The sequence below is a fragment of the Salmo salar genome, chromosome ssa16 (assembly GCF_905237065.1).
Source record: "Salmo salar chromosome ssa16, Ssal_v3.1, whole genome shotgun sequence".
Lineage (NCBI taxonomy): Eukaryota > Metazoa > Chordata > Actinopteri > Salmoniformes > Salmonidae > Salmo > Salmo salar.
The window spans coordinates 70,371,029-70,393,773 of NC_059457.1; the positions used below are offsets into that span (position 1 = coordinate 70,371,029).

The window sequence follows — 22,745 nt, forward strand, 5'->3', positions numbered from 1 at the left end:
AACATACGGGCGCCCTGCGCTGCATCCTGTTATACTCGAACAAAAGAACCAAATCCTAATTTATCTATTCCATAAACCAAAGACAACAATAACAGTCACATTGACGACCACGTCTATGACAAAATCCCTTTGTGAAACGGTTATTTCGCAATGATGAGATCAAATCTCGGCAGCAGTGGTCCATGCACCTTACCATTAGCCCACACCAATACGCGCACCTGAGACAGAAAAAAATTACAAAAGGAGACCATACAATGGATACAACCCCGCCTTTGATGGGCCACACGAGTCATTTATAATTTTCACATGATTGAAAAACAGGGTTATGGTGATTCTACATGGCTGCAGCAAAGCAAATTGGCATTAACTATGTTCCATAAAACCGAGCGCGCGCCTTCAGCCCTCTATCTTGGTCGCGCAAAACATGTCCAAATAAAAACCCACGTTGATGGGATACACAAAAATGTTTTTATTTAATATTCTTTGTCATTTGCAAAAGGCTCATAACAAAACACATGCCAGAGCAAGCCATGGTGCAGGAGGAGAAAACAGCGCTTTTGTGTCACGTGAAGCGAAGCCATCGCAAGTAGGTGAAATCGCGCAGTAGTCTAACAGTACGGTTGAAACGCGCAGAAACGCTCCGTATCAAACAACGACCATTCCGTACCTTTGCTTTCTTCCCTCTCCTCTTGGTTTTCCTCTGTGGTAGACTCCATGGCTGGCTTCGTCCCATCCATTTGGAATGTTTTCCTTTGAATACTTTTTCTCCCTGGCTTTTGGATTCTGACTTTGCTCTCTCTCTCTCTCCCTCCCTCCCTCACCCTCTCTCACTTGCAAGCTTAGCTCCTCTGTATATACTAGGCTACAATCCCGGTTCAAGATTCAAAGGTCTTGTCCGATTTTGCACAGATTAGTGCTCCCTAAACGATGCCAGCTAACGCTTTGGGCGTATGTCACTTGCGATCCCAATTTGGCGATGGATAAAAACGTTGATCATGGCAGATTTTTAAGCGCCCATTCTATTTTATAGTATAGAATGAACTCAATCACATGACCCATCCCTGCCTCCAGGCACATAGCATCCCTACACTTCCGGAAAAAAACTGCTTCTTCTGCTGTCCCCATAGGGTAAACCATTTTTTTATTCCAGGTAGAACCCTCTTTGGTTCCAGGTAGAAACCTTTTGGGTTCCAGGTAGAACCCTCTGTAAATGGAACCCAAAAGGGTTCTACCTGCAACCAAAAAGGGTTCTTCAAAGGGTTCTCAGAAGAAGAACCCTTTAAGGTTCTATATAGTAACTTTGTTTCTAAGAGTGTACAGCTATATCACACAGGTGAGAGAAAGAAAGCAAAAGAAACAGAGAAAAAGGGAGAGAGATACAGATAGTGAGGTGTTAAATCAGGGTTATAGGTTACTGCACCGCAGGCTGTATCTGTTAGCACACACATGCACCAATGTGTAAAGTCACAGCACTGACACACAAAATACACACACGTCAACGCTCACATATGCACTTGCACTAACCCACAGCAGCTATCACACAAAAACACACCGCCCACTCTCCATCTGGTGACTAGAGGGCTAGAAAGAGAGAGAGTGGGTGATCTACAGAGAGTAGAGAGAGAGAGAGAGAGAGAGAGAGAGGGAGAAGAAGGAGAGAGGGAGAAGAGGGAGATGAGGAGAGAGGGAGAAGAGGGAGATACCGAGAGAGAGAAAATAATACAGAATAGTCTAGGCTTTATTTGATCTGTACTTCTGAAGTATAGTCCTACAGTTTGGGGGATGGGGGGATGGTTACAGACTTTCCCATCCTAACAAAATATAAGATATTTCATGCTGGACAAACAAATGACAAAGAAAAAACGACATTCATAATTCATTTGAATTAATTTTCTCTGTGTACTATTGTTCAGCTCGTTTTCTAATAATACACACACATCCTCAGACAAAGGGACGCCATCTGCCCCGAATCCTCTTAAATAAGGTATTAATTCTGATGCACGTGGCCTAATGCAGCTCAAATGCTTGGTGTCTAGCTGGACAAAGCCTAGTGCTCTGTCTGTTGTAGCAGAGCCACACAACTGTCCAGGAAAGGGGCTTTCAGAGCACTCACAGGTGTTTCACAGAATGTCACCAGTAGTCAGACTCTGAGGGTCCAATATGTGGTGCAAAGATCTTCATATGGAGGCTCAGGCTGGCTATCTGAGCTGAGCACTGGGCAGTGCAGTTTAACCCTACAGCTAGGCTCCTGAACGTTGAATATCGTCACACACACACATCCTCTAATTCAATGGTCATAGAGAGGAAGCAAACAGCAAACCTCCTGGGTGAACCTTCAAGGTCCATTTCCCCCACATCCAATAATCCCTTATGCTGGGTCACAGATTAAGCACTTGTCCAGAAGATGAGATACAGTGGGCCCTGGCATTCTCTCCTCCTGCACACACATAATACACACACACACATACTACACACACTTTGAGGTTTGGATCCAATCTGTTCCAATTTAGGAGATATAACAGGTCAAGCCAATACCGTATATCCTCTCTGGAAATCTCCTGCAGAATTAGACATTGGGCTTTTGTCAAGTAGAGTGGCTATCAGCCCCAATCATAGAATCCTTGACCATAGTGTCATACCAAAAACAGCTGTTCTAGTTATTATATTTCTATGGTTAGTCTCTGGTTGGGATGGACATTGGGGAATCGGGGGATTTAATATCCCTGTATATTAATCCTCTGTATCCATATGACTGTATCCTGTATACTGGCTGTGAATTATCCACTAAGGACTAACAAATGTGGTCTAGACAGGCCAAGAACTAACTCTCTCTCGTTTTAATGTGGCCCTCTAACACACTCTGGTCAAGGCCACCCTGATCACTAGTCTTTGCTGACTTATTCTATGTCCCAGAATTCCTCTCTCTATTAAAGTCCAAAAATGCACTGAACCAAAGATGTCAGCCACATGGCTTCCCTTTAAAGAACTCAACAATGGAACACTGCCTTTAATTCCTCAGAGGAAATGACTACTTACTTTCTTATGACCACAAAATAATAATATTCATAGTTTTAAAAAGTATGAATTAAGGAGAGGGATCGGGACCCCTCTCCTTCCTCATTACTGTGGAATAGAGAGAAACTAGAGCCACAATGGGTCGTCTCTCTCCCAGTAATGAGGCCATTACGGCTCCATTATGCCCTCCTATGTGGAGTTAATGGGGAGAAAGGAACAGTCTGGCCTCCCTTTGATGTCCCTGGAAACAACACTGCAGTTATGTCCTCCAATTCTGTCCCACTCCCAAAGAACCTCCATTTTGGAAATCGGTTTACAAAACTTAACCAATTCCGTTAAAGGATATTTATGTACATCTGACTTGGCAAACTGGATCGGTTCGATCTTTCACAAGTCAACACGTGAGTCGATTCAAATATCGACTCAACATCAGAGAGATTATGTTAGGCCGAGGGGATGTTAATCGCTGTTGCTATGGTGACATGTCAACAAGACGACAGCCATAAACTGATTGAAATCTATCAAACTGTAACATGGGTCGTATAAAGGGGACCAAGGTGCGGCATGTAGAGTGCTCATAATTTTCTTTAATAATGACACTAAACAGAAAACAACAAAAATGACAGCCAACAGTTCCATCAGGTAATACCTACAAAATGGAAAACTACCCACAAAACCCCATAGACAAAACCCAACTTAAATATCATCTCCAATTAGAGACAACACGAACCAGCTGCCTCTAATTAGAGATCATCAAAACTCAACCTAGAACTAGAAAAACAAGAACAAAACATAGAAACAAAAAACATAGACTGCCCACCCATATCACACCCTGACCTAAATAAACAGAAAAAACACAGCTCTCCTAGGTCAGAGCGTGACAGTACCCCCCCCCCAAAGGTGCGGACTCCTGGCCGCAAACCTGAACCTATTGGGGAGGGTCCGGGTGGGCATCCATACTTGGTATGGATGGGGGCGTAGAGCCCCCACCGCCCGCTGATCTCCCGCTTCTGTGTGTCCGGAGGAACCAGACTGTGGATCATCGCCGGAGGCTTTGGACCGCCAACCGCCGCTTAAGACTCCGGACCGCCGACCGCCGCTGGAGGCTCCGGGCCGCAGACCGCCGCTGGAGGCTCCGGGCCGCAGACCGCCGCTGGAGGCTCCGGGCCGCAGACCGCCGCTGGAGGCTCCGGGCCGCCGACCGCCGCTGGAGGCTCGGGCCGCCGACCGCCGCTGGAGGCTCCGGGCCGCCGACCGCCGCTGGAGGCTCCGGGCCGCAGACCGCCGCTGGAGGCTCCGGGCCGCAGACCGCCGCTGGAGGCTCCGGACCGCCGACCGCCGCTGGAGGCTCCGGGCCGCAGACCGCCGCTGGAGGCTCCGGGCCGCAGACCGCCGCTGGAGGCTCCGGGCCGCAGACCGCCGCTGGAGGAGCCTCCGGACCGCCGACCGCCGGAGCCTCCAGCTGCAGACCGCCGCTGGAGGCTCCGGGCTGCGGACCGCCGCTGGAGGCTCCGGGCTGAGGAGCGTCGCTGGAGGCTCCGGGCTGAGGAGCGTCGCTGGAGGCTCCGGACTGGTGAGCGTCGCTGGAGGCTCCGGACTGGTGAGCGTCGCTGGAGGCTCCGGACTGGTGAGCGTCGCTGGAGGCTCTGGACTGGGAAGCGTCATTATCGGTTCAGGACTAGTGACCGCTGCTGCTGGCTACATGCCATGGATCATCTCTACAGGTTCCGCGCCATGGATTATTCCTACAGGCTTCGTGCCAGGGTTTATCCCTACAGGCTCCGGGCCATGGATCATCACTAGAGGCTTCGTGCCGTGGATCATCTCTATAGGCTTCGGACCATCGCTTATCACTGGAGGCTTAGATCGTGGAGCTGAAACAGGTCTCACCGGACTAGGAAGACGCACCGGCCGTACTGGGCTATGGAGGCGAACTGGAGGGAGAGTGCGAGGAGCAGGCACAGGACGTACTGGATTATGGAGGCGCACTGGAGGGAGAGCGCGAGGAGCAGGCACAGGACGTACTGGGCTACGGAGGCGCACTGGAGAGAGAGCGTGAGAGGCAGGCACATGCTCACTACAATAAGCATGGGGAGTTGGCTCAGGTCTCAGTCCTGGCCCAGCCAAACTACCCGTATGCCCCCCCAAAACTTTTTTGGGGGGCTGCCTCTCGTTCTTCCCCGGTAGGTTCCGATACCTCTCTATTACTTGGCCCCAAGTCCAGTTTCTCCTTTCCGTCCACTCCTTGTGTGACCAGGTGTCCATTTCTGCCTGGGCACGCCGCTTGATCCAATCATGGTGGGTAGTTCTGTAACATGGGTCGTATAAAGGGGACCAAGGTACGTCGTGTAGAGTGCTCATAATTTTTTTAAATAATGACACTAAACAGAAAACAACAAAAACGACAGCCAACAGTTCCATCAGGTAATACCTACAAAACGGAAAACAACTACCCACAAAACCCCATAGACAAACCCCAACTTAAATATGATCTCCAATTAGAGACAACACGAACCAGCTGCCTCTAATTGGAGATCATCAACACTCAACCTAGAACTAGAAAAACAAGAACAAAACATAGAAACAAAAAACATAGACTGCCCATCCATATCACACCTTGACCTAAATAAACAGAAAAAACACAGCTCTCCTAGGTCCGAGCGTGACAGAAACTAAGGATGCTATCGGTACCTAGGACACGTCTTCCGTGTTCTCTCCGACAGCTGTAGTCAATAAAGTGCAAATCTTTGAAATCCTGAGCCAAATATCGATGGCTGTAAAGAGAGTCTAGTAAAGTTTGGAAAAGAAACAGCGACATATATAGTCAACCCTGTGGGTGGATGTTCTGTCTAGGCCAGAGCTGCCCAACACTCTTCCTGGAGATCTACCGTCCTGTGGGTTTTCAGTCCAACCCTAATTTAACACACCTGATTCTACTAATTAGCTGCTCAACAAGACCTTAACTAGCTGAATCGGATACGCTAAATTAGGATTGGACTGAAAACCTACAGGACAGTGGATCTCCAGGAAGACTGTTGGGCAGCCCTGGTCTAGGCCATCAGCAGTTCAACTTATGACATGGTCTATTGACCATCTCCCCAGAGCTAGTGGATGGCCACCCAGACAGAGGCTTTAGAACAAACAGCCGTGTTTTTGTTTTTGCCTCAAGCTGTCTCGGTCTCCCTCCCTCTGAAGAGTTATTTAAAGCCCCTGAAGACCTGCCTCCCCTCCACCGCTTGCGGGACTCTCCATCCATTAGAGAAAAAAACAGGATTTTCTCAATGCACCAAGAACAACAAGCACACCACCCCTAGAGGCATTCTGCATGCACCTGCATCATCCCAAATGGCACCCTATTCCCTAATTAACGGTGCTCTAAAAGTAGTGAACTACTGTATATAGGGAATAGGGTGCAAATTGAGACACGCCCATGTTAGTGGACAAGTTCCCATGATTCTCACGACCCCCATTAGGTCACCCTACTGCAGCCTACTGTGTTTCCTCCAATGGGCGGCCCTTGTCTGACCCCTGAACCCTCTCTGAACCGTCGTCTGAGTCTAGTGTCCTACTAACCTGGGATAGCAGCAACTCGTCCAGTGATGGTGTGTGTGTCTACTGCTTATCGGGTGGGGATGCCGTTTCATCGACTGATCACAAACACCAGCAACAAAACTAATACACACACACACACACAAAATGCACATTATCTGGGAGTGGGCATTAGGAGCCTCCTGCTGATGCTTTAGTCTAATCCTGGCCATTTTAATTGCCTTTGCTTCCTGTAAAAGGGAAACGTTGGCTGGGAGAAAACCAATGGATGTTCTGATTAAGTCAACCACAGCTGGGACTAGAGGACATGGAGGGCTGTGACACAGCAGCGACTCCTATTCTGCTCCCCTGGTTAGACGGGGAAGAGCAGACAGAGCCGGCCACACGGGACGTAATCTGGCAGGATGACCCACTTTCCTGCCAGGCCATTCTCTGCACGCTCTCACCCCGCCCCTACACTGGCGGTCGCTAAGGAGACGCCTAGCTCCCTCTCATCAGGGACTCTGAACGTGGATGCTGGAAAGAGTTCATCCTTAGTAACCAAACACACAAACATCAACAAGGCGAGTTGTAGGTTCTGGCGGCACCTTTCCCAATCCTGCCGACAACCTTGCCTGCTCACTACTCACTCCCCACACAGTTTTACTAGAGCACACACACATACAGAGACACTCACACATGTACATCCATGCAATCTCTGCTGGTCACGTCCGATTTGGCTCTCAGACACTGCCTAAATGAAAACACCCGCAACTCTAGTTTCCTCACCTTAACTGGCTGAACTATACTGTGTGGTCCGACAATTTCCTGAGCCAGCATCCATCCCTAGACATATAGGGATGTGAGGGGAGTTACATAGGGAGGGCAGGGGAGTTTGAGGGTTTAAGAGACTCCAAGACAAAACACTGAGATCCCAGGAATGGAGACACATTGGGATAAAAGTGTCTGAATAACTCAGGGGACAGGTCACAACTCTCCTCTCGAGAAGCAACCACTGTTTGATTAAAAACAGATCATTCATGCATTTTGCTTTCCCGTCTATCTCGTGCATCATCTTCTAGTCAGCGAGCTCAAAAGCCAAGGAGCTGAGGATGGAAATCGAGGCGGGAGTGTGGGGTCTCCCTTAACAACTCACAATATCTCACCACTGTCTTTGCTGACATGCTTTACCCAGCCCTCCTACCCCGCCCCCCACTGTTTTATCTGACTAGCCCCGTAATCCCTCTGGCCCAGATACTGCAGGCAGCTCAACATGATGTCACATCACATCCCCACAGCAGGTACACCCCCCCCCCCCCCGCCCTCCCACCACCACCATTTCATCTATATCCCAGGAAGCCAGGGTCACATGACCAGGGCCTCTGCTTCAAAACAACCCGCCCCCCCACCACCCAGGAAAATGTTGCACCTGCATGGGAACCATAACGCTCCAACGGAAACCTTGGAGCGAATCCTTGTCGCTCCAACGGAATCCTTTACAGTGATCACTCAGAGGCCAATAATAAGTCATTTTGCAGGAGAGAGAACAAACAGGCCTGGGAGGTTAGTATCATCAGCGTCATCGTTATGGTGTTCCCATGTAGATGGAAAGAAAGATTGACAGGGCTACAAATAGGCATGCTCGGCCTGTGTGTGTGTGTGTGTGTGTGTGTGTGTGTGTGTGTGTGTATGTATGTATGTTTGCGCACATGAGTGTCCCCAGATCACACGTGACAGGATTGAGACGGTGCTTTTAAGCTCCCAGCATACATAGCTGTCGCTATGGCAACAAGTCATCACAACGATCCCTCCATCTTCCGTCTCGGAGACCAGAGAAACCAATGGTTGTAGGAAAGTCTCAGAAGTGGCTCCTACCACGGGCATGGCTACAGTAGCCAGACAGCATATGGCGGTCATGGAGATTTCTTTACAGCGACAAGTGGCGTAAGAGAGGAAAGAGAGAGGAGTAAGACCTCTGCTCCGGTCCTCTGTTTACCCAAATATCCAAGTTAGTTCATCTAGTGTGTGTGTGTGTGTGTGTGTGTGTCTGTGCACGTGTTCATCAAGTGTGTGTTGAAGAGGCTCTTCGCTGCTCAACTCACAATAAACAAATGGCCATTTATTTTATATAACAATTATTTTACCAGGTAAGTTGACTGAGAACACATTCTCATTTACAGTAACAACCTGTGGAATAGTTTCAGGGGAGAGACTGGGGGATGAATGAGCCATCTCTGTCTGTGAAGCGCTTCATGAAGCAGTAACTCAACCGATTCCTAACCAACCAGACAAGAGCAAAGAGAGAAGAGAGAGAGAGAGAGAGAGACGGCATCTTGTTAGAGAGGTTGGCTGACATCACTACCTCCCTGGGTAAGAGTGTTGAAGGCTGCTGTTGCTAGAGAGCACAGCCAGTGTCGTGCAACTCTGTCACGGTCAGCCATAACAACCAGACAAGGCTGAAACAATGACACGACACGCCCAGGAACATACTGTAGCTATCTCAGTTCCATTCAACAGAGACGGCAGCGACAACTAAGTGAGGTCCTCGTGGGTAGTCAGTCAGTGTAGAGCACCATGGTTTCCTTTTGATTAGTCAGTCAGTGTCCTAACACTAGGGGTTCTGGTGGGGGGGGGGGGCAGTGGGGGCCAGTGCCCCTGTGACAACAATTTTGGACCCCTTTGTGGCCCTCCTAAATGTGGAGTATGAAATCATTTTTACATAACACATTTTTGCTATCGTTCTTTTTTTACATCCGTTATTAGACAGTGGCAACGCGGAACACTAATGATTATGAACATGGTCTTTTGCCTGCTAATGCCAGCAATGCAGTGAAGAAAACGATATGACAACAATAACGTCTAATGTAACTGGCCCCTCTAACAGTACAACTGGCCCCAGCTTGGCCCCCCCAGTTGAAATGGTCTAGAACCGCCACTGTGTCCCAAGTCAAACTCTTTGCTCACACAGCAAGCAGAAACAATTTCACTACGAGAATATTCCCAGTCTCTGTTGGGGCAGAGAGTAGTCTGCCATCAGACTCCATGGATACACGCTGCCGGGTCGGCGGAGAATGTCCAGAGTAAAATGAATTATTCCTAGGCCACAGCTGGGACAGAACATTTGGATTCTTTCCCATCCATTACAACAGGGGCCAGGACACACGAGGACGTGCACCCAGATTCACACACACACGATCTGTCACCGCATTCACTTAATTTATTAGCGTAGACAGAAAAAGCTGATATAATATAAAACAGAACACAAAAAAAAAAAAAAAATGTCACTGTAGGCTACTACATTCTTTAGACCTATTACTTTATTGGATTATAATTTTTTGTTGCGTAAAATCAGCCAAATCACAGAAAATGCTCAGCATTCATGCATTAGACAGTAGACTAGATTAGGCAAAGGAACTATGAGAGCGCAGTTCAGATGATAGAATGTATACCTGCCACCATAAAGAAAATCACTTAACATCGCCTTAATTTTGTCAATTGATCGCGCTTGTAGGCTACGTCTATGTGCCCACTAAATCAAGCACTCTATCCTGTTGAACACCATTGCTATGACATTAATAACGTACCCAAGCATGAAGTAAAAAAAAAAAAAAGACATGTATACTCAAGTTTTCCAGTTGAAGAAACGAAGAGGAAAGTATTTGGGTATTAATAATTGCACCTACCCATTTTGTTACTTTCGTAGAACTTCAGTGCTTGGCAGATGCGATGTGACAAAAAGTTCTGCAAGTGGGGAGCTGTTTCGTGCAGAGCAGCAGGGCGCGCGCTGGAGCACCAGTGCACGAACGCTAACCCCGAAATCAATGCACCCCATCCCGTGGGGACTGGGGAAGGGTGAGTGACGTCGCTGCTGGGCCTCGGGCCCTTTTTAGTCAATAGAAAAGCTTACTCATGTCTGCAACAAAATTGCATTCAACATATTTTGATCTCTATAATGACCCGCTTGATGTAGTATTTTATTTTAGTATTTAACCTTTATATAACTAGGCAAGTCAGTTAAGAACAAATTCTTATTTACAATGAGGGCCTACTCAGCCAAACCCAGGCGACGCTGGGCCAATCCGGATGTGATACAGCCTGGATAGTAATGATTTTTATTGGGGGGGTTGTTTTTGTCAATACTGTTACAGTGCCTGTTTTTGTAAAATTGAATAAACTTGAATGGGACAAGAGAAGTAACATCAGTGTTTATGATAGGGGAGGAAATTAGCTATAAAATATCACATTTGACCTCTTGGCTTGGCCTCCGTGGCCAGTGGGCTAAGAGTGAAATGCCAGGTGATGCAAGACCTCTGCAGCTCCTTACTCTGACACAGAACGTCACCAACGGTTTGTTGCACCATGACCCCAATGTAAATGTCAAGCGTGTGTAGATGTAACTCACTAGAGTAGAGGTCTGGTTCTGTGTGCTGGCCTCTTTTCTAGCAGTTGGACCAGCTGATTACCTGCGACAGTAAGTTGTTTTAAAAATCAAAGCCAAAACCTTCACTACAGCTATGCCGGAATCCACTCAGTGGCTGGATTCTCATATATAACAGACTCAGACCAAATTAAATCAAAGTACCAAAATTCTATTTACAGGGCCATAAATGATCATTAGCCTCACTGAAACAGAATTTGACATTTCAAATCTGATAATGTATTTAGAGTTTCAATTCATCAAACATTCTTTATTAGAAACTATATCAACAATCTTATATATAAAAATAAAAAAACGATTTTGATATAAAACAAACACATGGGAAGAAACCAACACATTGTTGTACCTGAGCCGCTGAGACAGATGCAACCCATCTGAATGTTGAGAAAGAAGCAGACAAACATTGAGGCCAAGGCTATTATGCAGTATCTGGAGATGATGAAATCAAAACGATCTCCTTCTTCATTTGTGGTTGAATGAAATAGGAAAGAAATCCCCCCCAAATATTAAAAAAACAACAAGAAAAAACAACTACCTTGACAGCAATAAGAGATAGATTGAAGGCTACCTGGACATGAAACCATGCTCGTTGACAGAACAGGTAGCCTGAAAAAAAGATTGAACTTTTGAGTCTGTAAACTTAAATTTGCTGGGGGAGCTTAAACATTTATGCAAATTGTGTATACTCATCCTCTTCTTGTGCCTGCATCTTATGAATTTGTCATTTCATTGTGAAACCAGAAGAACAGAAATACCTGGCTAAGAATGACAGAAACAAAATCTCCCCCCCCCCCAAAAAAAAAAATGATGGTTGACATAAGATGTTATGGTGAGAGGAGGGGAATGTTTAGGCACTGTGATCAGGTTTCAGGGAGTACCTCTCCGTCTCAATCAGTTTCCTCCCTACTGAACATGACCCAGTTTCTCAGCTCTATGTTTCAGGGGGTTGTCTAGACTGGAGCAGTGTGTGGGTGGGCTCCATTGGAAGAACATATGTCCGCAGTGGAGCTACAGTTTTAGAGGGATGACGGGCCAGTATTTAGGCTGTTTCTTGTCACAGTTTCTGTCGAAGGTGAGCTGCACGGCCGTCTCCATGCCCTGGATCTTTGCCGCGTCTTCCCCGTACAGTTTCTTCATCTCAGCGCCTTGGCGCTCGCCCGGCCGCTCAGAGGGGGGCAGCGACCTGGTGGGCCAGGAAATTCTGTGCATGTCCTGGTCGGCCAACACGTAAGTATCCTGCTGCTCCGCCTCCAGCTGCTTCTCTGTGGGGAGGAACACAAGACACAAGGCTGTTAAAGTCAGCCTCAGAATTCATTACATGTCGTTGTAATGGTGCGTTACGTTGTCTACTTATACAGCAATATGACCAAAAGACCATATGACCGTGGTGTTAGGGGGTTATTATAGAGTTATTAACACTCATTGTGGAACTTTTAGATGTAGAGACTGACACACACACACACACACACACACACACACACACACACACACACACACACACACACACACACACACACACACACACACACACACACACAGAGCTCCTCTTTGTGCCGCTCAGTCTGGGCAAAATACTGGCGCAGCTCCTCTGTGATCTCCATGTTGCTGACATCACATTCGATCTCGCTGTCCGAGCCACTTTCCGCGTCCCCCTCCTCGTCATCTGCACCCCCCTCCAAATCCTCTTCCACATGGTCCTTAGCAGTGACCGTCTCCTCCGCTCTCCTCCCTCCACTCTCCACTCTCTCCCCCATGCTAGTCTGCATACCATTTGGGGGCAGTGGGGTACTGTTGGGGGTACCCTGGCCCGTAGGCAGCCTCCCAGGCCTTTCTGTAGGCCTGCTTGTCTCTCTGGTGCCAGTTCATAGCCTGCTGGTAATGCTGCCAGTAGTGGCCATACACAGGGTGGGCAAACCAGGAGTAGATGCTACCATGGTCCTCCTGTCCAGGACAACAGAGGATCGATGACATTGTTATCACCATGATTCATTGATAACACCCAACCAACATACATTGTTTCATCAATGTTTAACGTGAAAAAGCTAACCAAAAAGTGCAGAACTAGGCTAACCAAAAAAGTCCAATGTGGTATCTTGATTCTAGAAAGGCACCTTACCATGGTGGTGCTTCTCTGGCAGCGTGGTTTAGATCGCAGCTACAGTCTGTAAAGGCAAATGCATTGTTGTCATAAAACACTTAATTTCAAAACTTGTACTAGCTAAAGTTAGTTGGCTAACATAGGCGCTCCAGGGGAACCATAGCGAGCAAATGATCAGCAGCTAGCAATGACATCATCAAAACAAAGATGGAGGCAGCTGGCGGTTAGACACACACCAAAAATAAAATAGATATATCCTCAAACGTCAATAGCTATAACATTATTATAGACGGTAACTCACCGTGAATAAATGCACGATACATAACGTATATAGCTCGTTACCTTCATTTAGTGCAGTACACTCAAACGCTGACAAACGCACGCGCACTGCATACAGCAACCAAGAACCAGGAGAAAGAATATCCCAGAATCCTTTGAAAAAATTGTAAAAAATAAAAGCGATTTAGTTCACGACTCCATGGTGCCACCTAGTGAATAGTAGTTCAAACTAATACATATAGAGCAAGCCGGTTATTTAATCAGATGTGTAGCGCAAGGGCAAAAACCAAAACGTGCAGCCATGGGGGGGGGGCCCAGGACCAAGTTTGGTAAAACTTTGTTCTAGAGAACATCACCTGTCAGTTGGCAGTGGCACACACACATACAGGTGCCGAAGATTTTATATGCAATTTGTGCGTCATACATGTGCTCTGCTGTAGTCCAAATTAAATCGGTTGTTTTTGTTGTCATTAGAATGTTTGAGTGTTCAGTGTTGACTACAAAATATGTTGTAAACTATCCAACCTCATACTGTACAATCATTGCATCCATTTTGCCTTTACCAATCAAAGTGGCAGGGTCAGACTGTCGAAATGGCATTGTGGCTTTTAAGCATTTGGAGTGTCAGTTCGTCTGTAACAGCTGAAATAGTGAAACATGATGGTCTACTTCCTCCCAGACAGCACGTCAGGCACACATCCGAACCAACTGGTTTTGGTTTGTTGATCATGACGGACGCAAGATCGGTTTTAACAGAGCAGGTAAGCCTAATAATAACAGTAAAATTTGACATGCTAGTTGTAAAATTTGAAATATTTCCTCTCAAACAGGACATTCAAAAGAAAATACAGGAAACAAGAAAACGATTCTGTATCGAATATGCACAAGGTGAGCGCTCTGGTTACTACTTGTTGTCCTGGAACAGCTGTTTGTGTATAGAGTAGGCTAAAGTAGGATTGCGCAACAACAGCAAACATTTCTCCTGAGAACACTGAAATCCATGTGTATTTACACCTTTTGAAGTGTATATCAACCTAGGGGTGTGTGTGTTCAGTATATGCCACTGTTTTGATGCTGCATAGTTGTCAATACCAATCATAAGTCGAGTATTTTAACCTGAAACTGTCACACATTGTTGAAGACCAAAGCAGTGCACTGCAGCTCAACTGGATTCAATGTACCACACAAACGCACAGAGTAATAGTACTGAGTGACATCCATTTTCCCACAGACTCATCAGACAAGTATGACTCCAGGGATGTGGACAGGTTATGGAAGGATGATGTTTTGGTTGACGGTTATCTGGAGTGGCGTCACTTTGTGGTGGAGGACACCTTGAAGATGATCGATGAGAGTCTTCAGTGGAGAAAAGAATTCAAACTGAATGGTGGTTTGACCTTTGCCTTTACAGAGACTTGATGTCAACCAGTGGCCTTGTCCCATACTGTATAGCTGTATTAATGAACATATAGCTCCAACAATGAACAGTAGAATAGCTGGCTAGAACACATACCAGGTTATTGTGCATTCTGCAAATTGCTGACATACTTCCACTAGTTGAACATGATGGTGTTGATAAGATGTTTCCCGCTTTGAACTTTCTTTATGTAATGAATAGCACTATATAAGTATAATATATAAGAATAATATATTATTATTATAATTATTATAGACAGCATTGATAGTCCGGTTTGATTCATTTTTTTTAAATATCCCTTTCTCTTCCAGACATCAACGAAAGCTCTGTGCAAAAGTCTCTATTTGAGTCTGGCATGCATTATCTCCATGGCTACGATAAAGAGGGCAACAAACTCTGTAGGTTTTTTTTCCTTCCCCAACGTATGTGCTCACTGCCAATCAAGAAGGTTCTGTGGTGAAAATGTTGTTTCTGAGATACCTCATTTATGGCCACCATCATCATTTTATCTCTTGTAAAAGCCTCATCCTCTCTTTGGGGTGCTGTGATCATTTTTCTATGCATCTCACTATTCAGATTGTAGTTTCCTGATTTAGGTGCACACACAATTCAAGTTAGGATTGAGATTGGAATCTTGAATTTTTGTATGGTGGATTACAGTTTGTCTTTTTGAGCTATTTGGGTCTCTGCCTTGAAGGCCACTGAGGATTACCCATATGTTGTCTGCCCAGTCTGGTTCAGGGTTAAGCTGCACATGAAGGATGTGAAGATGTTGACGGAGAAGAAAAGGTACGTGGCCTTCTGGTTGGAGAGCTACGCCCGGCGGGAACCAGGGATTCCCCTCACCGTGATCTTTGACATGTCCGAAGCGGGTCTAAGCTGCGTTGTAAGATGTCTGCTCTCCTCTCATTCCCCTCTAGCTGATTTGTGTTGTGGAACTTGGTATCAATGTCCAAACATTTTGTGTTAACAAGTCACTGAGTGGATCTTTACACACTAATGCTTGTCTTTGGGTGCTTTTAAACTACCTTTTGTGAAGACCTACTAAGGTAAACCTGAACTATTCTACACTCATGCATGTTCTGTTATTTCCTTTCCATATTATGTACAGTTCACTGTGCACGACAAGCACGAACATGTAGTAGGTGGCAAGCTCTGAAGTACTAGATGCTGACTATTAAATGTATTCCAACATTTTTCTCTCTGAAGTGGTTTCTTAGGAGCGTAAGATGGTATAAACAGAAGCAGTGTCTGGAATACATTGAGACAAAGTATTCTCCGTTGCCCAATCTGGGTCATGCCTTAGCTTGGGGCTCAAAATATGGCAGGAGACGTACAGCACAGCTGTGTGCTTTCAAGACAAGTTTCTCCTCACATGCCGGGTTGAAAGATTTATTGGTTTATTTGTTGAAAATATTTATTTGAATGATAGGAATTCTCTTCTTTTTTCTGTTGTAGGACATGGATTTGATCAAATATATAATCAATTGCTTCCAAGTGTATTACCCTAGATTGCTTTGTGAGTATCCATTTCTTCTGGTGTGCTTCCAACACAGGAGGCTGCTGAGGGGAGGACGGCTCATAGTAATGGCTGGAATGGAGTAAATGGAATGGTACCAAACACATGGAAGCCATGGGTTCGATACCATTCCATCAATTCCCTTCCAGCCATTACTATGAGCTCGTCCTCCCCAATGAAGCTGCCACCAGCCGCCTGTGGCTTCCACCTGGTGCATTTGGTCCCATAGCGTAAAAGGACTCAGTGAGCCCAATTACATGCCTTTATTGCCTACAGAGAATGTAAAATTAATCGTGTTATGATTTATGTGTCCTATTTCATTATTCAGCCAAAATGCTCATGTACGAGATGCCATGGATCATGAATGGTGAGTCACTTAAAGAAGAAAATGCTTCCACTCAATGTCACTGTTGCAGTCAATACTACTAACTACACTCCCCCCATCTTCTATATATAGCGGCATGGAAGATGGTGAAGAACATGCTCAGTCAAGACGCCATCGACAAGCTGAAGTTTGTGTCCAAGAGGGACATCCAGAACTATGTTGACAGGGAAAACCTCCCGTCCTACATGGGAGGAACTGTGTGTAACTTACCGCTCAATGGCCACAATGACCCCCATACATCCAAATATCTACTGAGCACATAAGCACATGCAGATGTTCAAACATCTGTGAATGCCCATTGGCTAACATGACGACATACATGCACGTTTCTTTCGGTACAGTGCATATGATGCACAAGGCAGACACATGACCGACATCTACAAGAGTCATACATCCACGTTCTTATGTAAAGCTGCTGTATCTGTGCACACACACGTACTTGCATGCATACAAACAACGCCATTTACTGGTATCATGCATACAGTACATAAACCAATACTATTTTGTATACACACACACCTTGCCAGAATTCATCACCAGTACGTTATACTACAATGATAAATAATTGATGTAATACAAATGCATTGCATTTACTATGGAGTTGTTTTCTCATTTTCTCCCAGGACCCATTCAAATTCAGTTACCCACCGTTGCCTGATGACATCTTCCAGAACCCCATGTCAGAGACTGGACAAGAGGATGACACTGAGTCAAAGAATGATGACCTGGAGGCCAAGGACACCCTGGAGCCGAGCTCTCCTACACTCAGAACCCGAAATGTTGTCCATCGTTCCCCTTACGACACCCCTTGGTTTTAATACTGAACTTTGTTACACTCTCGAATCTCATAAGTGCTTTGAATGATATCAACAACAGTAACATTAGTGTCCTTGATTTCTCGGACTTTGTCTGAGGCAGGTATACTTGGTACAGGACGGGGACAATGAGGGCTCCATCAGATGGAAAGGATCCCGTAGGCCAACTGTCACTTTCAAAGGCACCTCACTCTGTATCAGGTTAGCTTTGGATTCTGTGTATTTGCCCTGATACATACAGTATAGTGTAAGCACTTCCAAAACGTATTGAGTCACATAGTTTCCAACCACAGACCTCACACTACCTTTTAAGGTTATGAGGCAACTGTTTACACTGATAGCTGCTAGACGGAGATGATATGTGGCTCCCACACTCTCGCTCTCTCTTTCCAGTCCTGATGATGAGTTGTGCTTTGGCCACAGAGAGGGTGAGAAGAGATGTCTGATCATGCTTAATAATGTCACCAAAAACCAAGTGGCTTTCAAGGTCAGTTCTCATGTTGCTCTTTTTAAGTGTGTGATTGCATCATTACAATATACTTGTATGAGAGCAGCCTTGTTTGTGTTTTGCCGCAGGTGCGGACCACAGCCCCAGAGAAGTACAGGGTGAAGCCCAGCAGTAGCAGCTGTGGGGCGGGCAAGAGTATGGAAATCACTGTGTCCCTGCATGGAGGTACTACATATCGTAGCCCTAATTCTTCCATCTCCTCTGTCTCTATGTAATACACTGCTCAAAAAAATCAAGGGAACACTTAAACAACACAATATAACTCCAAGTCAATCACACTTCTGTGAAATCAAACTGTCCACTTAGGAAGCAACACTGATTGACAATACATTTCACATGCTGTTGTGCAAATGGAATAGACAACAGGTGGAAATTATAGGCAATTAGCAAGACACCCCCAATAAAGGAGTGGTTCTGCAGGTGGGGACCACAGACCACTTCTCAGTTCCTATGCTTCCTGGCTGATGTTTTGGTCACTTTTGAATGCTGGCGGTGCTTTCACTCAAGTGGTAGCATGAGACGGAGTCTACAACCCACACAAGTGGCTCAGGTAGTGCAGCTCATCCAGGATGGCACATCAATGCGAGCTGTGGCAAGAAGGTTTGCTGTGTCTGTCAACGTAGTGTCCAGAGCATGGAGGCGCTACCAGGAGACAGGCCAGTACATCAGGAGACGTGGAGGAGGCCGTAGTAGGGCAACAACCCAGCAGCAGGACCGCTACCTCCGCCTTTGTGCAAGGAGGAGCAGGAGGAGCACTGCCAGAGCCCTGCAAAATGACCTCCAGCAGGCCACAAATGTGCATGTGTCTGCTCAAACGGTCAGAAACAGACTCCATGAGGGTGGTATGAGGGCCCGACGTCCACAGGTCGGGGTTGTGCTTACAGCCCAACACCGTGCAGGACGTTTGGCATTTGCCAGAGAACACCAAGATTGGCAAATTCGCCACTGGCGCCCTGTGCTCTTCACAGATGAAAGCAGGTTCACACTGAGCACATGTGACAGACGTGACAGAGTCTGGAGACGCCGTGGAGAACGTTCTGCCGCCTGCAACATCCTCCAGCATGACCGGTTTGGCGGTGGGTCAGTCATGGTGTGGGGTGGCATTTCTTTGGGGGGCCGCACAGCCCTCCATGTGCTCGCCAGAGGTAGCCTGACTGCCATTAGGTACCGAGATGAGATCCTCAGACACCTTGTGAGACCATATGCTGGTGCGGTTGGCCCTGCGTTCCTCCTAATGCAAGACAATGCTAGACCTCATGTGGCTGGAGTGTGTCAGCAGTTCCTGCAAGAGGAAGGCATTGATGCTATGGACTGGCCCGCCCGTTCCCCAGACCTGAATCCAATTGAGCACATCTGGGACATCATGTCTCGCTCCATCCACCAACGCCACGTTGCACCACAGACTGTCCAGGAGTTGGCGGATGCTTTAGTCCAGGTCTGGGAGGAGATCCCTCAGGAGACCATCCGCCACCTCATCAGGAGCATGCCCAGGAGTGGTAGGGAGGTCATACAGGCACGTGGAGGCCACACACACTACTGAGCCTCATTTTGACTTGTTTTAAGGACATTACATCAAAGTTGGATCAGCCTGTAGTGTGGTTTTCCACTTTAATTTTGAGTGTTACTCCAAATCCAGACCTCCATGGGTTGATAAATTGGATTTCAATTGATTATTTTTGTGTGATTTTGTTGTCAGCACATTCAACTATGTAAAGAAAAAAGTATTTAAAAGATTATTTCATTCAGATCTAGGATGTGTTATTTTAGTGTTCCCTTTATTTATTTAGCAGTGTATAAACCCATCATTCAGGTTTTGAGAAGGTCAAGGACTAGCCCATGTGGAATTGTTGCTGTCCTCTAATTGTTTGTGGTCGAATTCCCTCCTCTCTGATTGGCTCTCAGGGTCCCTGTGCTCTCCTCAGGACCGCTTCTTAATCATGGCTGCTGAGATGGAGCCATGTAGCGGTGGGGGGAGCACAGACCTCGCCCAGTTCTGGAAGGGTGTCCCAAAGGCTAAAATAATGGAGCACAGGTAGCACAATCTATTACACACACAGAACACAACTCAAACCAGTTTTATGAGTATTGGTTTGTTGACTGTCACCAAAGGCAACAAGGCCTCAAGGACGCATGTGTAAGGACTGTTCACCAATGGTCTTCTATTTTCTTTACCTTCAGGCTGCGGTGTCGAATGCTAGAGGGCATCAAGTCGGCACTCAGCCCTGTGACTGACAGGTCTCACAAAATGGAGACCAATGGCTACCAAGACTTGCACCCCACGGTGAGTTGTGACCTCGGGCGACTGACACACACACACACACACACACACACCCTTATTATGCAAATGTCTCAATAGGACAATTACATATTTACTATTATCTTTGCCTGCTGAAATGTTCAATCTATCAAGTCCATCTGAAGTCAGTTTGTGGTCTGAAAAAGGTCTGATACTTCACCTGAGTCGTGTTCCATATGGAAGGGAAAATGTATTTAAATGTTTTGCAACTGAAGACAAAAATGGGCATTTCTTACAGGACAACGGAAGGTAGCCCTACCATGTTTCGGTCTGTTTTCTTCCATTTGGTGCCTAATGAATATTCCGTTGGTGCCCTCTGATCCTCCCCCAGCTCCTTCAGTTGATGGCCAGCAGCTCCAGGCTGGAACAGAAGATGGACCACTGCCTGTGGTGGCAGAAGCTCTTGACTGTACTGGTGACTGCACTGACGGCCTTGGGCTTCTCTGCCCTCTACATACAGTACACTGGGGATTGGCCATTTTGAAACTTTCCCATAGTGGAGGAAGAAGACAGAAGGACCAGTCACAGTGGAGTCAGAATGAAAGTTGATTTCTGATTGGAGCAGAAATATGAGGAACTGCTCGCAATCCACTCTATGACCTTTGGACACTGAATATAATGATATTTCCACACTATCAGGTTGGACTAATACTGTGAAATTATGAAAGTAATTATAATGCCCTTTTAGTGTAAGACCTGTTTGAGTGGGTGATGGCTCGAAGGGATCTAGCTTTTGTCAAGTTAACGTCAGACTTGACTTTTCATAGCAGGTTAGGAGAATTAGGTTAAGGTTGGCAACCTTTTACATTCATTTGACAAAAGCTGGAGCCCTTCTCGCCATGACCGTTTTGATGGTATGGAGTTTTGGCCTGCCTGGTGACATCACCAGGCGGTAAATTATTTTATAGACCAATAAAAGAGGGTTGCAAACCTCTCTGCCAATAACAGCTAGTTTTCAGTTTTCCCGTACCAACTCAGACCACTCCCAGTCAGTCCTAGCAAAATTATTGCTTGAGAAATTTCACTTTGCTAAAAAGCTATTTTTGTTTCTTTTTTGACCATGTTTTCAATTAAAATCACAGTAAGGCACTTAATTATTACCCAGAAAATGATTTGATATTGAGATAAGACCTTTTTAACCTATTTTCTGAATTATGTGTAACTTGAACTATTTACTATGGGTTTAGATGAATGGAAGACCACAAATAGAATTTTATAGCCAACATGTCGTCTTGGTGTTTATACAGTGTAATTTACATTAGTTGTTACATTGTAAAAGTCCTGTAGCATTTTACCTTGATTCATCTGCAGAAGCAGCCAAATACCTACATACACTCTGATATAAACACATTTATTGATTTGATTAAAAGATAATGACACTCACTCACCTCTCTCCCTTTGACACCAATGCAAAATAATTGTGCTCTGAAGCACATTCTGAGATATTTACGGAAGTAATCAACGATTGTTGTTTTTTAAAACACCTGTCTGTCACTATGCACTCCGCATCCAACTAACTTACAAGGGATTGGGAGAGACACATTCATACATTTTTCTGAACGAAATAAGCAACGTTGTTTTTAATTGGTCTACTCTACTGCATAGTGTGTGGTTGGCGTCTTTTGGCGGAGGAGCCCCGCTTTGAGCAGATGGCGCTGGGGTGACCTTTCACCTCCCCTGATGTGACAGGCGTTCTGGAGGGAGGTGTCGATGGAGAGAGAAACAAACGTTCTCCTCCCAACACCTCCACTGATTAGCTGGGGACATGGCGGCTAGGTGATACACCTCAGACAGAGATAGACAATTTAATGGCTGACACGCATTCCGTGCGACAGATGTGATCACTAGGTGTTTTTTTTCTCTCCCTGGTAGTTTGCTTGTGTAATTATCTTGACTGTTATTATACTAATTGAGTGTGATTCACTATTTGACTCCCTCTTTGATGCTGAGGTACAGCCTTCCAAGAATAGATGTAGAGATGTACAGCAACTGGCACATTAGATAAAGTATGTGTGATTGTTAAGTGGTGATTGTATTGCCCCCATCTTCTTTGTCATTGTTGACAATGGTTCTGTAGCCTAAACCAATTTCTTATTACATCTATTGGACACTTTGGTAATATCTGTATTGGTCGGTCTTGACTTGATACCGAAGAACATGTTCCACAACTGTGGATCATCCTTCACTGTTTTGGGACGTGTCCTCATTCTGTGTAGGCTATGTCTGCCTGCCACCCAAATGTTGGTTATACTAGAAATCCATAAAGAGAAGAGAATGGGAGCCATTGTGGGGGTGTAGTAAGAAGCTAATTACAAGGTGTCAAAACCCCAGGGATGGAAATGGGGGGACCAACAGTTTTATATTATGTGAGATGGGAAGCAGAACAAAAACAGCTTTTAGTCATTGCACGACAAACAAGCTACAGATCTCAGGGGAATATAATCGTA

The 22,745-nt window shown here is 45.9% G+C and overlaps 2 protein-coding genes across 6 annotated transcripts in view; one reads left to right on the top strand and one right to left on the bottom strand.

The window, feature by feature from the left end:
* The window catches only part of LOC106574403 (neuronal membrane glycoprotein M6-b), a 36,428-nt gene extending 25,876 nt beyond the window's left edge, over positions 1–10,552 (bottom strand). Inside the window, exon 1 of one of the 4 annotated variants that reach the window (XM_014150265.2) lies at positions 10,227–10,544. In XM_014150265.2, coding sequence (XP_014005740.1) covers positions 10,227–10,230 — 4 coding nt within the window. In that variant the 5' untranslated portion in view covers positions 10,231–10,544. Of the gene's footprint in view, positions 1–667; positions 1,069–10,226 lie in introns of those variants that run through there. The other 3 variants (XM_014150262.2, XM_014150266.2, XM_014150264.2) reach the window with 3 other exon arrangements.
* A 3,046-nt stretch (positions 10,553–13,598) lies between these two features.
* On the top strand, positions 13,599–21,681 carry LOC106574402 (motile sperm domain-containing protein 2). 2 transcript variants are annotated; one of them, XM_014150260.2, is made up of 16 exons: positions 13,599–13,746; positions 14,038–14,119; positions 14,189–14,246; positions 14,590–14,745; positions 15,087–15,173; positions 15,507–15,661; positions 16,234–16,294; positions 16,623–16,661; positions 16,752–16,876; positions 17,303–17,458; positions 17,598–17,695; positions 17,888–17,981; positions 18,071–18,167; positions 19,905–20,034; positions 20,181–20,283; positions 20,630–21,681. In XM_014150260.2, the coding sequence occupies exons 2-16, from the start codon at positions 14,087–14,089 to the stop codon at positions 20,780–20,782; spliced, it is 1,545 nt and encodes a 514-aa protein (XP_014005735.1). In that variant the 5' UTR covers positions 13,599–13,746; positions 14,038–14,086; the 3' UTR covers positions 20,783–21,681. The 2 variants fall into 2 exon arrangements, with proteins under 2 accessions (XP_014005735.1, XP_014005734.1); XM_014150259.2 differs by lacking the exon at positions 13,599–13,746 and having other exon boundaries at positions 13,829–14,119.
* Positions 21,682–22,745: the final 1,064 nt, after the last annotated feature.

Bases quoted from the DNA above. Each gene is read 5' to 3' on its own strand.
- LOC106574402 (XM_014150259.2), top strand. From the start codon at position 13,952: ATGGCATTGTGGCTTTTAAGCATTTGGAGTGTCAGTTCGTCTGTAACA. The intron at 14,746-15,086 runs GTGGTTTGACCT...TTTCTCTTCCAG, and splicing joins AAAAGAATTCAAACTGAATG to ACATCAACGAAAGCTCTGTG. The intron at 16,877-17,302 runs GTGTGTAACTTA...ATTTTCTCCCAG, and splicing joins CGTCCTACATGGGAGGAACT to GACCCATTCAAATTCAGTTA.